The sequence below is a fragment of the Hyperolius riggenbachi genome, chromosome 5, assembly GCF_040937935.1.
Source record: "Hyperolius riggenbachi isolate aHypRig1 chromosome 5, aHypRig1.pri, whole genome shotgun sequence".
NCBI lineage: Eukaryota > Metazoa > Chordata > Amphibia > Anura > Hyperoliidae > Hyperolius > Hyperolius riggenbachi.
This window is the reverse complement of record NC_090650.1, coordinates 298883900-298901109: the sequence shown is the minus strand read 5'-3', so window position 1 is coordinate 298901109 and position 17210 is coordinate 298883900. Positions and strand designations below refer to the sequence as shown.

The following is a 17210-nucleotide window of genomic DNA, read 5'->3' as shown; positions in this document are numbered from 1 at the left end:
TTTTTTGGGGGGGAGGTTGGGGAATATGGAATCAAAATGTAAAAAGAAGGTAAAAATGATACACTGTGAATCTTTTTTGGGATGCACTTCACTTATTCTGTTCATTATGGGAAAGTACTGTTTTCAAATTTTTTTTTTATTTTTTTTTTACAGAAATCATGCCACAGTGTTTCATAAAAGGATGTCCCAGCATGAGTGGAAATAAAGAGAAGTTCCCAAATATCATCATGCATACGTTTCCAAGGAATAAGGAAAGGCTCCACCGGTGGCTTACCGTCCTCGGAGTTCCAAAACAACACTTGGCTCATGTTAGCAAAAAATTGCAGATGACCAACCGGGGAATAGTTTTCACTTCAATCCAATCAATTTCCTACCATTTGCTATACCTGGACTGGAAAACGCTGAAATTTGAGTGAAGACGCCGTGACAAGCATTTTTACTGGGGTTCAATCTGGTATTCACAGAGAGGCATTTAGAGAACAAGTCAGATTGTTTTGTTTTAGGCACAAGTGGGTAATTGGCATGCTGTGGGGAAAAAATTGAACGTTTTACAAAAAAAAAACGTCGTCGTCCCCGAAAAAAAAAAAACTATTTTGGTTACTCACCATGGCCCTCAGTGAATACCCTGGGGTGTTTCATTAATAAACTAGGGTCATCTGGAGGGTGTTCTTACTGCCATGGCATTTTAGGGTGGCCTACATTGTGGGCAGCCCTAAAAAGTATACTTGCCCATAGGACTTTGGACCCCTGTACGTAGCTTGAGTGCAGAAACGTGACACCATTGGGGTGTCTCCGTACTCTCAACATGTAGCACAATGTGTTTTGGAGTTTTGTTTTATACATTTAACCATGCTTGGTGAAAAATATCTATAAATTGTAAACTTTGTATAAATTTATTGGCAAAGTGGGTATTTAAAGCCAATGGGTACTAGTTTAAAAATAAAAAAGTCGGATACTCACCTAAAGAGAGGGAAGGCTCGGTCCTAATGAGCCTTCCCTCTCCTCTCCTGGTGCCCTCGGTGCTGCGCTGGCTCCCCCATTCGCGTCCGCCGCCGCAGGGACTTCGGAGGTCTTCGGGAGCACTCGGGCTTCCGAAGACGGGCCGCTCCATACTACGCACGCGCGAGTGCGTCATAGAGGGCGCTCGCGCATGCGTAGTATGGAGCGGCCCGTCTTCAGGAGCCCGAGTGCTCCTGAAGGCTTCCGAAAGCTCCCTTCGGCATGCGGAAGTGGCAGTATTTGACTGAACTGGTCGAATACTGCCACGGGGGATCCTGCGCGGGACCGGGCACCGGGAGAGGAGAGGGAAGGCTCATTAGGACCGAGCCTTCCCTCTCCTTAGGTGAGTATCCGACTTTTTTATTTTTAAATTTGTAAACACTCACTTTAAAGCTATATTTATCACACACAGAATGGGCAAGTGTGAAAAGACACCCCCAAAAAACATTATGCTAGTTCTTCTGAGTACGCAGATGCCACAAGTGTGACACTTTCTGGTACCCTAGGTGTGCAAAGGGTCCAAAATTCCAATGACTAACATTAGGAATTCACAGGGCATTCTAATGCTTTTGGTTTCACCTCAGCAGCGTAAAGTGAAAGACTAAAAAAAAAATAAAAAAAAAAAAAAAAATTTTTATTACAAATAAAAAGTGAACATTGACACCTTTCCAACTTGGTACATTTTATTAACCACTTCAGGACCGCCGTGATAACCCCGTGAACAGACTATTTGTTATTTGGCCTGACCTCTCTGAAATTTTGGTTTGATTGTAGCACTGTTCTGAAGGTAATACTCTTTCCAGCTTAACACCACACAACTAGTGTGACTGATATGACAACTACAAAGTCCTTTCCTTAAACTTTTTGAGATAACACATTTACTCCCAGCTTCTGTTTTCAAAAAGACGATAACCCTTGCAAAAAAGGCTAACACAAAACTAGAAATAAAACAGCAAATATTTTAGGAATACATTAAAAAGTTTGTGCAATTGCGGAAAAATAAAATGGAGTGCACTCAGTTATTTAAATCCATGACTAGACTATTACTTGCCTAAATCTGGAAACAAAGACAAAAGAAGGTGAGCATGGGTTAAAGGACAACTGAAGAGAGGTATATGGAGGCTGTCATGTTTATTTCCTTTTAAGCAATACTAGTTGCCTGGCTGTCCTGCTGTTTGTGTGTCTCCAATACTGTCAGCCATAGACCCTGAACGAGCATGCAGCAGATCAGGTGTTTCTGATATTATTGTCAGATCTGACAGATTGGCTGCATGCTTGTTTCTGGTGTTATTCAGACACTTCTGTAGCCAAACAGACCAGCAGGGCTGCCAGGCAACTGGTATTGCTTAAAAGGAAATAAACATGGCAGCCTCCATTTATATCTCTCTTCAGTTGCCCTTTAAGGTTAGAGGTTGGGGTTGGGTTCTGTTTTAGGAAGGTTAGTGAACAGGGTTGGAGAAGGTGAATTTATTCCTTTTGGTTTAACAGCAGTTTGGCCAAATTGGTCTAATTTTCAGGTTCGTTCAGGAGCCAAATTTAAATCCAATTGAAGTCATTGGGGAAAATGGCATAGGAAGATCCCCATGTATGCACGGATCCATGTGCAATAAATATAGGGATACAAATCTTTATATGCACTTTACATTTTAGGTGACTTAATGTAGTCTCATAATCCCTCTAACACTATATGTTGACAGATTGAATCAAAATGAAGAATCCCTCAAATTTAAAAGTACCAATAAGTAGGTGAAAAAGTACTAACAAAATTATTTTGAGTATTTTCTTGGTTTCTGGTGGCTTAAAATGCATTTTATTGACAAGTTTAAAAATATCACCTAGGAGAAAACTCAGGTGAAAAAGTGAATTGCATATGGCCCTATATGTTGACAGATTGAATCAAAATCAAGAATTTCTCCCTCTCTTTGGCAGAATATCTTGTCCTGTGGCATTGGAACTGATGTTGGGAGAATGCCTGCTCTTCCTCCTCCTCCTGCATTACTATCTCCCTGTTGGTGAGTTCCAGCAGGCAAACAGTTGGTAGCATTAATGACTCAACTGCATAACCTCCACAATGGATTGCCAAATAAAGTTAGTATTGTGAATTTAGCCAGTGTTCATTGTTTTAGAATATTTGCTAAACTTTCTAATCCTATATGTGTCTTTGTATGGTTAACACACTAGTAGTCGCAAGTGTATACAGGCCCGCCATCAGGGGGGGGGGCAACCATCACTGGAGTGACGGGCCTGGGACCTCCAGGGACTGCCAGGGGGCCCACCCCCACCCCAATGCGCAGCGCATGGCTGTTGGCCGGATTTCTGCACAGGCTATAAAGAGAGGGAGACTGGAGGGCTGGGGCGCCTGGCTCTGAGCAGAGCGATCCCCGTGTAACACCTGCGGGCTGCGGCTGCCCACACAGCTCTGCATATGTTCTGCAGACTGCCGCCCCTGTGCACAGGAAAGGGGGAAGAGCGTCTCGGCACTCGGTGGCACCACGTAACCACAGAGTTTTCAGCCCTGCTGTTCTCACTTACTTTCACCCCCCTCCTTCCTGCTTCAGCTATCAGCGTGAGGAAGGTTCTGTGGAGAAAAGTAAGTTGCACAGCGGCAAGTGCTTCAGTCTCCTGGAAATATGTGTCGGCTATGAAGCATGCATGTGCATACACTGACTCCTGTGACACCCATTGCCCTACATGAATGAATCATTCTGATCAGCGTATATGCTGATCAGAATGATTAATAGTGCAAGCAGTTCAGTGTACAGAGGTCAGTGATGCACACAACATGCTGGTAGCCGATGTCTAATAATAATCACGAGCAGAGACACAGGCACTGTGCGAGCCCCCGAAGAATTTAGATCAAGAGATTACTTTCCAGCTGCACGCTTCTTGGTCTCTCCTCTCTCCCCCTTGCACTGTGTGGTCTCTAGAGATGTAGCGAACGGTTCGCCGGCGAACGGTTCCAGGCGAACTTTGGGGATTCGCGTTCGCCTGCTTCAGGCGAACTTTTGCGGAAGTTCGATTCGCCCCATAATGCACTATGAGGGTCAACTTTGACCCTCTGCATCACAGTCAGCAGGCACATTGTAGCCATTCAGGCTACACTAAGCCCTGGAGCCCCCCCCCCCCTTACATAAGGCAGCCTCCCGCGGCCATTACAGTCACTCGTCTGCCTGCTATTAGACAGACTAGGGAGAGCTGCTGCAGACTTGTTCTTCTAGGGACAGATTAGTTAGGTTCTTGGCTGCTTAGCTTGCTCCTGGCTGATTGTTATTGCTTTTATAGCACCCCTCAATAGCTCTTGTCAGAGCTCATCCTGTACTTTTTTTTTTTTTTTTTTTTCTGTGTGTCAAACTGACACTTTTGTTGCATGCACAGCATTGCTAATTGATAGTGTGTGTGTGCCACTGCCAGCAGCCCAGCACATTCAGTGACTACCTGTGTGTGTGTGACAGGGAGCTGATTGCAATCTGAAGTGTATCTGCCCGCCTCTGGGATAAGCCGATTATATTGGGGAGTCCTGTCAGGGCTAGAGGTCCATCACTCCTCTTTGATAATCCAAACTGCAAACAACATTCCCAGTCGGACTCGACCCTCCACGGATGTATATCCAATCTTTATTGCATATTAATATATTAGTAGCAGTAGTACAAAAGCATCACAACAGCATGCATGATGTTTCGGGCGGAGGCCCTTTCTCAAATGCTGAGCTCAGCATTTTTGAGTCGAGTCCGACTGGGAATGTTGTTTGCAGTTGTGACAGGGAGCTGCACATTGTACTACCCAGTACTGCATATACCCCAGTACCTGTTGTGTATACTTAACCCACCTCATCACTGCATATACCTAGCGTTGTGTTGAGTGAACCCAGCTCACTGCATCCAACTACCTGTTGTGTTGAGTGAGAACCCACCTGGCCACCTCACTGCATCTAACTACCGGTTATGTTGAGTGAGAACCCACCTCACTGCATCTTAAGTACCTTCACTGTTCAGTGAACCCAGCTCACTGCATCTAACTACCCAGTACCTGTTGTGTATACTTAACCCACCTCATCACTGCATATACCTAGCGTTGTGTTGAGTGAACCCAGCTCACTGCATCTAAATACCTGTTGTGTTGAGTGAGAACCCACCTGGCCACCTCACTGCATCTAACTACCGGTTGTGTTGAGTGAGAACCCACCTCACTGCATATAGCTAGCATCCCCCCGAGATGGGCAAAATGGACAAACCAGGTAGAGGAAGAGGTAGAGGTAGACCAAGAGGAAGGCCACCAGGCACCGGCAGGTCTGTGCGAGGTGGTGTTGCTCTGATTTCGTGCTGACCTGCCCCAAAATACAGTGCTCAGAAAAAGGCACATGCCATCACTTCCCAAAATCGTGAGGAGGTGCTTGAGTATTTAACACAGAACACCTCATCTCCCGCAGCCACCAGCGCTACAACAAGCACCACATCCGCTGCATTTGACACTTCGCAGGAGTTATTTGGTGGTGGTGGTGAAATCACTGATTCCCAGCCACTACTGCCACAACAACAAGAAGGCGCAGGTACACCACCTCATACGTCTGAGTTAGGTGGCGATAATATGGACGTAACGTGTGTGGATGGGGATGATGGTGGACCACCTGAAGTTGGTGCACTTGAGGAGGTGTCTGAAGAAAGCACAGCTGGCCAGGAGGATTATGATGACGATTATACGGATACCACATATGTTCCCGGTAGAGGAGATGACCAGGGGGACAGTTTAGAGGAGGAGTCAGAGAGGAGTAGGAGGAGACGACTCCATGATAGAAGCAGAGGGAGCTCGTCCTCAGAAACAGCTGGGGGCAGTGTCCGGCGCCATGTATCGCCAGCTATGGCCAGCCAGCACACATGCCCTTCAACGTCAGCTGCTGATGCCACCGTAGCGCCATCACCCCAGGGGGCTCAGCGGTTTGGAAATTTTTTCACGTGTGTGTCTCAGATCGGAGCAAAGCCATCTGTTGTCTCTGCCAGCAAAAATTGAGCCGTGGAAAGGCCAACTCTCACGTAGGGACAAGTGCCTTACGAAGGCACCTGGAGAGAAGGCACAAACAGCTATGGCAAGAACACCTGAGGAAAAGCAGCACCCCTCAAAAGACAAGCCACCCTCCTTCTCCTCTTCCTCCTTCAGGTGCATCGTCTTCATCCACTTTCTCCCTTGCACCTTCACAGCCACCCTCCTCCACACCACCTCTTCCCTTCAGCGGTTCCTTCTCCTCTGCCCACAGCAGTACCCAGCTGTCCGTGAAGGAAGTATTTGAGCGTAAGAAGCAAATGTCTGCCAGTCACCCTCTTGCCCGGCGTCTGACAGCTGGCGTGGCGGAACTATTAGCTCGCCAGCTATTACCATACAAGCTGGTGGAGTCGGAGGCTTTCCGTAAGTTTGTGGCCATTGGTACACCGCAGTGGAAGATACCAGGCCGCAGTTATTTTTCACAAAAGGCCATACCCAAACTGTACCGTGCAGTTGAGAGGCAAGTGGTGTCATCTCTGGCACACAGCGTTGGGTCAAGGGTCCTCCTGACCACGAATGCCTGGTCTGCCAAGCACGGGCAGGGCCACTACATTACATACACAGCCCATTGGGTCAACCTGGTGACCGATGGCAGCAAGCAGGGAGTACGTGGCTGCGCAGCAGACCGACTTGTCACACCTCCACGGCTTGCAGGCAGGCCTCCAGCCACCTCCTCTCCACCTGCTACCACCGCTTCGCTGTCATCATCCTCCTCCTCCTCCTCCTTGGCTGGTGCCACGATCTCCTCTCCAGCTACACAGCCCCAGTACCCCAGGTCCTATGCTGCATGCCAGGTACGACGGTGTCACGCAGTGTTAGACATGTCTTGCCTGAAAGTGGAGAGTCACACTGGAGCAGCTCTCCTGGCTGCTCTTAACAAACAGGTGGAGCAATGGCTGACCCCGCACAAGCTTGAGATCGGCAACGTGGTGTGTGACAATGGCAGCAATCTCATTGCTGCGTTGAATTTGGGAAAGCTGACACACATACCCTGCATGGCACATGTGCTGAATCTGGTCGTGCAAAGATTTGTGTCCAAGTACCCAGGCTTAGAGGACGTCCTGAAGCAGGCCAGGAAGTTGTGTGGGCATTTCAGGCGCTCTTACAAGGCCATGGCACGCTTTGCGGACATTCAGCGTAGAAACAACTTGCCGGTGAGACGCCTGATTTGCGATAGCCCGACTCGCTGGAATTCCCCCCTGCTGATTGTGAGAAAGCGTGGAGGAGCCGCCGCCATGAGCCAGCGGCCATGTCCCCTCCTCTCGCACTCTCCCTCCAGATATTAGATTAGTGTCAGTGACAGTGGGCAGGGAATGACTCACCTGACTTCCACATTCCAGATACCAGAGCGCTGCGTGCCACAGGTCTTCTCTGCCTTCAGTGCCAATCACTGTTTTTCCTGATTAGCGGAAGTACAGTGAGCAGTATTGAAGGCAGAAAAGACCTGTGACACGCAGTGCTCTGGTATCTGGAACGTGGAAGTCAGGTGGGTCATTCCCTGCCCACTGTCACTGCTAACTTATACTGGGGAAACTATGCTCCCTATACTGGGGCAACTATACTAGCTACCTAAACTGGTGGAAACTATACTAACTACATATACAGGGGGCAACAATATTGGCTACCTATACTGGTGTCAACTATACCTGGATACCCTCTACAGGGGGCACCTATACCTTGCTACCTACCTATACTGAAGGTGAACATTTTTGGATGCTGTGCGATCATTCCAAATCGGGTGGCGGGGGGCCCAAGTCTGATGATGTGTGAGGGGCCCAAACATTTTTGATGGCTGCCCTGAGTGTATATGATGGTAGAACTGCAGAAGTGACTACAGCGATGTTGCCCCCACCTGCTTACATGGCAATACACCAGTCTTAGCCCTACAGCAAATCTGAAATGTTACTTAGAAGGGTGCATGACCGTGTCCTACAACACAGCTCCACTGCGATTTGCCCATCTGTTTCCCTGAGGCTGGTTTGGGGTCACATGGGTTGATGGAAGTGTGGGACTGCTAGCAATGATCTTGTCTCCTGCCCACCATATGATTATAAGCCGCATCTGCCACAGAGAAGATACAGCTCCACTGCAGATGATGGTGTGGTGTATAGTCAATTCGAGGTTACTTACCTGATCCGCTGTATTTCGGACACAGGTGACACTCCGCCCCCTCCCCGGAATGCTGTCATGGCCATGTTTCCAAAGTCTGCTGAAGACCTTCATATGCCTCCACCTGCTTTACTGTGGCCTACCTCCAGCTCAGCAGCCACCAATAAGGCCACGGCTGCTGAGCTGGAGACAGGCCGTGGCAACATAGATGGGGTGGCCAGAAGAACCTCAGCAGAAATTGGAAAAAAAGCTGCCAGGACCGCATTTATGAGAGGGTAAGGCCTCTTTTCCATGGGCAGTTGATAGGCAGTGAAATGCCTCTCACACTCTCACAGTTGTTTGCTGCTGCCTGGTAACTGCTCACTGTTCCTATAGTCCATGGATACGCATGGAATCATCGCTGAACACTCTCTTTCTTCACAGCAAAGATTGCGGTGATACACTTCTTTTGCTCCACAGTTGATGTGTGTGTATACTGTGTCCCTCTGAGGAAGCGGCTTTTGGCTGTGAAACACGTGTCAGGCAGCCTCTTGTGATTTGGAATCCTGAAATTGTGTCCATTCGTTTTGTCTGCAACTTTGAAGAATTGTGATTGAAGAATAAAAAGAGAACTTGTTCATAAAAGAAACCCTGTGTATCTTTGCCAGTGGAATTTACTTATAACTGCTCACTGCTGCCTGGTAACTGCCCACTGCTGCGTGGTAGCTGTTTGCTGAGCCCACAGTTCAACTGCTTGTGGAAAAGAGGCCTAAGGGAGGGACCCATAGGAATGAATTTTGGAGCATCAGGTAAGTATTTAAACCTGAGACACCCCCATCAATGAAATACAAATTGTTCTTAGTTGATGCAGGATTATGCAAATTGATGACGCTTGGAAACAAATTATCAAATATTGCTCAGATGGGACTCAATTAGTCCATTTTTAACAGTATAAATTAGAATGCAAATTCCTGCATCAACTTGAAACCATTTGCGTCTTATTGACCATCCCTAGCAATCAATAACATTACGTTGCTGTATTTCAAAAATGTAAAATAATACCACTCTCCAAATCAGGCTGGTATTGCCTCGGCAGGCTGAACAAAACTAGCCCACATGGTTCTTGACATAGACGTCTATCTGTAAGGCCTCTTTCACAGTAGGACGTTGCGTTTGATGCGACGTTAAGGTCACATAACGTGCCCCTAATGCGATGCATTGAAAGACTATAACTTGGACGTTATAGTACATTCTTTAGCCCTGCGTTTGGTGCGCTATTTTCGTCGCATACTGATAGAACGAAAACGGCACATGCGTTACATAATAAAAAAAACATTACTGAGCATGTGCAACACACACAACGCAGCAGATTTATTGCTAAACGCACAGCATGCAGCACTTTCTGAATATTGCTACACGTTACACACAACGCAACGTGTGCACTGTGAATGTCGCACAGACTTAATATTGCTGTGCGTTAGATCATGTTAAAACATTTTCTAACGTGCGACTTTACGTCGCACTGTGAAAGAGGCCTAAAAGGGGGCAGGAATTCTCACTAGGAAAGCACCCTTGTCCAATTTCTAAGATAAAGGGCTCATCACACTTCTGGCCCCAAGGAGGAAATGGTGTAATAATATGGTGGAATGTGAAAGCCGCACATATAGGGCTCAACATTAATCTATTGATCTGAAGCAATGGGAAGCCTCAACAAAAAACTCCTGTTTATTTTCAGAGCTAAGATGGCAGCACCACTATCTCGTTCCAGTAGTCTTAGCACTCAAAAGAGCAAAATTAGGGGCTGAAAAGGTCATCGTTTTTTTCAGTTACAATAATGTATCAGAAAGGGAATTTCTCGGACTCAAGCTATGCACAATAGTGCTGTGTAGTGTGTGCTCCCTTTAATGCATGGCCGCTCCTAGCACAAGAACTAAGGTTGCTTTAAAGAACAACTGTAATGAGACAAAGGCTGCCATATTTATTTCCTTTTAAACAATACCAGTTGCCTAGCAGCCCTGCTGGTCTGTTTGTCTGCAGTAGTGTCTGAATTACACCAGAAACAAGCATGCAACTAATCTTGTCAGATCTGACAATAATGCCAGAAACACTTGATATGCTGCATGTTTGTTCAGGGTCTATAGCTAAAAAGTATTAGAGGCAGAGGATCAGCAGGGCTGCTAGGCAACAGGTATTGCATAAAAGGAAATAAATGTGGCAGCCTCCACATACCTCTCACTAAAGTTGTCCTTTAACCCTCTTGGCGGTTCATTTTTTCTGCCAATTAGGCAGAAATCCATTAAAAAAAAAAAAATTTGGTTTCATGTAAAGCTACCAGAGTGGTAGCTACATGAAACACCACTAGAGGGCGCATGTGTCCCTCTAGTGCGATCGTCGCCGGCATCAATAGCAAACAGGGGAACGCGTATATAACGTGTTCCCCTGTTTGGCTTCTCCTGTCGCCATGGCGACGATCAGAATGACATCATGGACGTCAGCCGACGTCTTGACGTCAGACGCCTCCGATCCAGCCCATAGCGCTGCCTGGAACTCATTGGTCCGGGCAGCGCAGGACTTTGGCGGGGGGGGCCTCTTCCACCGCTATGTGCGGGTGATCTGTACATGCGGCTAGCAAAGTGCTAGCTGCGCGTACTGCACTTTGAATGGGGCGAATCGCCCCACCAGGGGCTGAGATATCCTCCTGCGCGGCATAGCCCGAGCTTTGCTCAGGCTTACCACCAGGAAGGTTAACAACCTTGATTGGACCAAAACGCTGCCTGTCACGCAGCACATATAACTTAGTGGCATTCTTTAAGCCTGACTGAACTGCTTTAGGCGCCAGCAGCAGCTTTGCACCAGCATACTGGCTGTTCTGGATTGGGCAACGGTCCTGTGTGCATATAAGTGACAGGACTATTGCCCAATCCAGAACAGCCAGTATGCTGGTGCAAAGCTGCTATTGGTGCCGAAGGCGGTTCAGGCGGGCTTACAGAAAACCCCTATGTTATATGTGCTGCGTGACCGGCAGAGTTTTGCTGTGTTAAAGCAACCTGAGATCTCATGCTAGGAGAGGCCATACATTAAAGATATCCTCAAGTGAGAAGGATATGGATTTTCCTTTTAAAATAATACCGGTTGCCTGACTCTCCTGCTGATCCTGTGTCTTTAAGGGAAGGAACACAATAGGCAGAATTGCAAGAGTTTTCCCCACGGCACATATTGGAAAACCCATATGCAATTCTGCCTAGTGTGTTCCTACCCTAATACTTTTAGCCACAGCCCCTCAACAAGCTTCTGACTGAAGTCAGACTGGATTAGCTGCATGCTTGTTTCAGGTGTGTGATTCAGCCACTATTGCACACATAGGGCTTGATTCACTAAGACAAATAGGACGCTTTATCAAAGTGAGCATGCCTTATCAAAGTTAACACACCTTATCAGAGTAGCATAGCGAGCGATACGAACCCGCAGGGGCTCAGGGCAGGACAAGTGGAGCTCTTGTCATTGCCAAATAGCAGACATAAGTTTGCTATGCTACTCTGTTAAGGTGTGTTAACTTTGATAAGGCATGCTTTTTGCCTTAGTTAATTAAGTCCATAAAGATCAGCAGTACTGCAAAGCAACTAGCAGTGTTTAAAAGGAAACATCCATATCCCTCTCAGTTAAGGTGCTTTTTAATGGGAGCGTGCGTAATGTATGAGTGCACATTATGCAGCAATATAATGTGTACCGTGTGGCCGTTTATTTAGCTTGCTTTAGTGTCATTAAGCTTGTTCTGCTTTAGAAGCGCAGATTAATCAATCCAGTGCAGTTTCTAGGCTAAAATGCACCCAGGGCGAGGGTGTAAAAATTGACCCCCCCCCCTCCCCCCGTGGAGCCAGGTATAGAATCAGAATCATCTTTATTATCGCCAAACACACCGAGTGGTGTGCCCGGAATTGCTTGTGGTTCACATGGCATATACATATAACAACACATGCCAGAGATAGCAAAGGCAAGCGGGACATACATACATACATTTAGAGCATCTAGAGCATCTCAGTATTAAATGGAGTCCTGGGGGGGGGGGACAGTGATTGCTACTGTGGGAGTCCATGTTTCGGTCAGAGTTTACAGCTGAGAGGGAGGGATGCCTGGGGCTAGAGTGACCCTGGGATGTAGGCCGGGAGGGGGGGGTGGAGTTTTGAGTTCAGTGAGTTCAACAGAAGAACTGCTTGTGGGAAGAAGGTGTTCATGCGCCTAGTGGTCTTGGCGGGGATGGATCTAAGATGACGTCCCAGTGGAAGGGTCTCGAAGTATTGTCTGCCCGGGTGGGAGGGGTCGAGTAAGATCTTGGAGGCCCTTGTCTTCATTCTCGTGGAGTAGAGGAGATCTAGCGAGGGCAGGTGGGCGCCAATGATCTTTTCTGCTGCTTTTATCACTCTGTGGAGTTTGTATTTGTCTGTGGCGGTTGCTCCTGCGTACCAGACGATGATGGAGCAGCAGAGGATGGATTCGATGGTCGCAGAGTAAAAGCTGGTGAGCAGATCCCGTGACATTCCGAATTTTTTCAGTTGGCATAGGAAGAAAAGCCGCTGCTGAGCTTTCTTCTGGGTTCTGGTATAGGTGCCCGCAGTAGAGGTAGGCCAGGTCTAGTTTCACTCAGTATAGGTCCCCCCAGTTTAGGTAGCCAGGCTCAGGTGCCCCAGTATAGTCTCCCTCAGTATAGGTTAGCCAGGTAGGTGCCTCCAGTATAGGTAGCCAGTATAGTTGCCCCCAGTATAGGTTAGATAGGCAGGCAGGGCCCCCGGTATAAGTTAGATAGGTGCCCCCAGTACAGGTTAGCTAGGTGGGTGCCTCTAATATAGGTAGCCAGAATAGTTGCCCCCAGCATAGGTTAGATAGGTAGGCACCTCCAGTATAGGTTAGGTAGGTGCCTCCAATATAGGTAGCTAGTATAGTTGCCACCTGTATAGGCTAGCTAGGTAGGTAGGTAGATGCCCCCAATACAGGTTAGATAACTAAGTGCCCCCAGTATAGGATAGATAGGTAGCTGCCCCCGAGTATAGGTTAGATTGGTAGCTGCCCCCCAGTATAGGTTAGATTAGGTAGGTGCCAGCCAGTATTGGTTAGATTAGGTAGCTGCCCCCCCCCCCCCAGTATAGGTTAGATTAGGTAGGTGCCCCCCCAGTATAGGTTAGATAGGTAGCTGCCTCCCAGTATAGGTCAGATTAGGTAGCTGCCCCGAGTATAGGTTAGATTAGGTAGCTGCCCCCCAGTACAGGTTAGATTAGGTAGGTGCCCCCCAGTATAGGTTAGATTAGGTAGCTGCTCCCCAGTATAGGTTAGATTAGGTAGCTGCCCAGCCAGTATAGGTTAGATTAGGTAGGTGCCCCCCCCCCCCCAGTATAGGTTAGATTAGGTAGCTGCCCCCCTCCCCCAGTATAGGTTAGATATTAGGTAGGTGCCCCCCCCAGTATAGGTTAGATTAGGTAGCTGCCCCCCAGTATAGGTGAGGTAGGTAGCTGCCCCCCAGTATAGGTGAGATGGGTAGGTGCCGTGCCCCCCAGAATAGGGTAGTTAGATGCAGCACGGTGGCGTAGTGGTTAGCTCTCTCGCCTTGCAGCACTGGGTCCATGGTTCGAATCCCAGCCAGGGCACTATCTGCAAAGAGTTTGTATGTTCTCTCCGTGTCTGCGTGGGTTTCCTCCGGGCACTCCGGTTTCCTCCCACATTCCAAAAACATACGGATAAGTTAATTGGCTCCCCCTAAACTTGGCCCTAGACTACAGTACTTACACTACATAATCTAGACATATGGCAATTGTAGGGATTAGATTGTGAGCTCCTTTGAGGGACAGTTAGTGACAAGACAATATATATATATATACACTGTACAGCGCTGCGTAATATGTCGGTGCTATATAAATACTAAATAATAATAATGGAGGGGGGAGCCGAAGCTGCGGGGAGGGCAGCCCGACCTCGCCCTCCCTCCCTCTCCCCGGGCCGCCCTCCATGCTCCCCCCTCGGACTGCGGAGTGAGCGCGCAGGGAAGCGCTACTCACCTCCCAGGTTCCAATCACCGCTCACTCGCCGCTGGTCTCCTCCTCTGCCCAGCCACTGATACACACACTTGTGTATCAGCGGCTATGCAGAGAGGAGACCGGCGGCTAGTGAGCGGCGATTGGAACCTGGGAGGTGAGTAGCTGTGTATAGCGCTTCCCTGCGAGCTCACTCTGCACTCCAAGGGGGGAGCACGGAAGGCAGCCCGGGGAGAGGGAGGGGGGGAGAGGTCGGGATGCCCTCCCCTCGGGTTCGGCTCCCCCTCCATTACAGCGCCCCCCTCCCAATAGCGCTCAGAAACGGGCCTGAATCAATCAACCCAAATATTTGAAATTCTGATAACATATTGGACCTGATCCAATTCATGTTTTCTCCTAGGTGATATTTTAACCCATTATCAATCAAATGTCTTTTAAGCTAGAATCCCTTTATAAAAAAGTAGAATCCCTTTATAAAAAACTCCAACAGACCGGGAAAAGTGGTTTACTATATCAGAAATGGTCATACTCAAACACTTAAATTATACTATAGTACTGGATCTTAATTCAGTCAATAATTGGGAGTCATTTTTTTTCTTTTCAATGCTTCAGCAAGTGAGCACAGACCGTGTCTAAGATCAAAATGCACAGTGCTCAGTTTGCAGGGATTTGCATGCAATAATCATGCAACAGCTTGCATAGGTCTCAACAGTAAATGCAGGTACAGTACTGATAGTGTGCTCCTCTGTCCACATTTCCGTGCAACATGAATAATACTGTGGCATTGCAGCCATGCATAAGCAAGTCATAGATGACAGGCAATGCCCTCAGTATTCAGGCAGCAGCTTATACAAGGAAGCATAGGTCTCAACAGTTAATACAGGTACAGTACTGATAGTGTTTTCCTCTGTCTACATTTCTGTGCAACATGAATCATACTGTGGCGTCGCAGCCATGCACAAGCAAGTCACAGATGACAGGCAATTCCCTCAGTAATCAGGCAGCAGCTTACACAGGAAGCATAGGTTTCACCAGCTGGTAATTTTGAGGTAATGCAGATAGCAAGCAGGCTAGAAGTGGCTGCCAAGCCCACCCACCGACCACGGCTCATGGGTCTCTGACTAATGTATTTATTTTTATTTACGTATGACGCATTTACATGCCCACTTTCCACTATTGCAAGATACAGAATACCAGAGGGGCCGGAAAAAATACAATTATGTGGCACTTCACTTGCATGGGAAAAATAACTAAATGTTGCACAAAAACTAAAAAGCTTTTTTGGTAACAAAAAATAGAGCGTCAGCTCCTGCACATACACTTTATGGGTATATCTTTTCCCTTATTTTATAGTACCACACATGACAGGCCACACATTGAGACAGACTGCTCTTGGAAAAGAAGCAACGTGTGCATGAGAAATTCAAGTCTGCCGTGTAAAACTTAGGATGTCATTGGCAAAGTGCTGACTTTTGGTGTTTATGCATTTCTATTATTGTTATTTTATTTATATAGTGCCAATGTCTTCCATAGCGCTGTACATAGTGCAAATCAAATATGGGGAACATATATACATGGGAAGTTCAAGAGACTATACAGTCATGACATCCAGCAATACAAGTACAATACAATACAATAATACAATAACATTTGTAAAGCGCTTTTCTCCCGTAGGACTCAAAGCGCATAGCTGTGTCTCAGATTAATACAGGGTTTCAGGCTGGGTTGTGTTACAGAGGAGATAGTCAGATGTTCATGAATGCCAGACTGAAAAGGTAGGTTTTCAGTTTAGACTTAAATGTTTCCAGGGATGGGGCTGTCCTGATTGGGTGTGGCAGGGAGTTCCAAAGTGTAGGGGCAGCATGACAAAAGGCTCTGTCTCCAAAGGTTTTGAGGTGGACTCTGGGGGTGACCAAGGTGTTACGTCCTTTTGATCTAAGATTGTGGGGGGTGTGATGTAGTTGCAACAAGTCCTTCAGGTATCCAGGGCCCAGATTGTGCAAGGATTTGAATGTCAGTAAGCCAATCTTAAACAGAATTCTCCATTTTATCGGTAGCCAGTGGAGTGAGCTCAGGGTTGGTGTTATGTGGCAATGGCGGGGTTGGCTCGTTAACAGCCTTGCGGCGGCATTCTGTACTAATTGCAGGCGGCGTAAGTCTTTCTTATGCAGGCCTGTGTAGAGGACGTTGCAGTAGTCTAACCTTGATGTGACGAAGGCATGAACTAGGGCTGGAAGATCCTCTGAAGGAATTAGGTGTTTAATCCTTGCAATATTCCTTAGGTGAAAGAAGTAATGTTTCACAACAGCTGAGATTTGATTCCTGAAGCTTAATTTCCCATCAATCAGTACTCCCAGGCTGCGCACACAGTCTGAGTTGTTCAGGTCTGAGCTCCCTATCCTTAGCGGTGTTGGTTGAGACTGGAGCTGCTTTGCTGTTGAGCCCTGGCCCTCGATAACAAGAACCTCAGTTTTGTCAGCATTAAGTTTTAGCCAATTATTATTCATCCACTCCTGAAGCTCAGCTAAGCATGCGTTTATTTGTGGAGTAGGGTCTGTGACGTCAGGTTTGAATGACAAATATAGCTGGGTGTCATCAGCATAGCAATGATATGTCAGGCCATGTTTTTGTATGATTTCTCCAAGTGGCAGCATGTATATGGTGAACAGTAAAGGGGATAATATTGCGCCCTGAGGTACACCGTATTTTAGTGGTACAGGGTTGGAGAGGAAGGGCCCTAAGGCTACCCTTTGTGTTCTGCCAGCCAGGAAGGAGTTGAACCACCGGAGAACAATGCCATCTATGCCACAGTACTCTTGTAGCCTGTTAAGTAAGATTTCATGATCGACTGTGTCAAAAGCCGCTGAGAGGTCGAGCAAAATCAGGATGGAACATTGACCCTTGTCTCTTGCAATGAGCAGATCATTGCAAATCTGGGTGAGGGCTGTTTCACAGCTGTGATATTTCCTGAAACCAGATTGAAGAGGGTCAAGGATGTTGTTTCTGGAGAGCCTGGCTTCAAGTTGGAGGTAGACAGCCTTTTCAATAACTTTTCCCAGAAAGGGGAGG

The 17210-nt window shown here is 47.3% G+C and overlaps 1 protein-coding gene across 16 annotated transcripts in view; it reads left to right on the top strand.

The window, feature by feature from the left end:
- LOC137518793 (uncharacterized) overlaps window positions 1-17210 on the top strand; it is a 154385-nt gene that overhangs the window by 40052 nt on the left and 97123 nt on the right. For 14 of the 16 annotated variants that reach the window (XM_068237095.1, XM_068237100.1, XM_068237094.1 and 11 more), the window contains one exon: window positions 2929-3011. The exons of 1 other annotated variant lie outside the window; for it this stretch is intronic. In XM_068237095.1, coding sequence (XP_068093196.1) covers window positions 2929-3011 — 83 coding nt within the window. Of the gene's footprint in view, window positions 1-2928; window positions 3012-8565; window positions 8641-17210 lie in introns of those variants that run through there. One more of the 16 variants, XM_068237109.1, reaches the window with a different exon arrangement.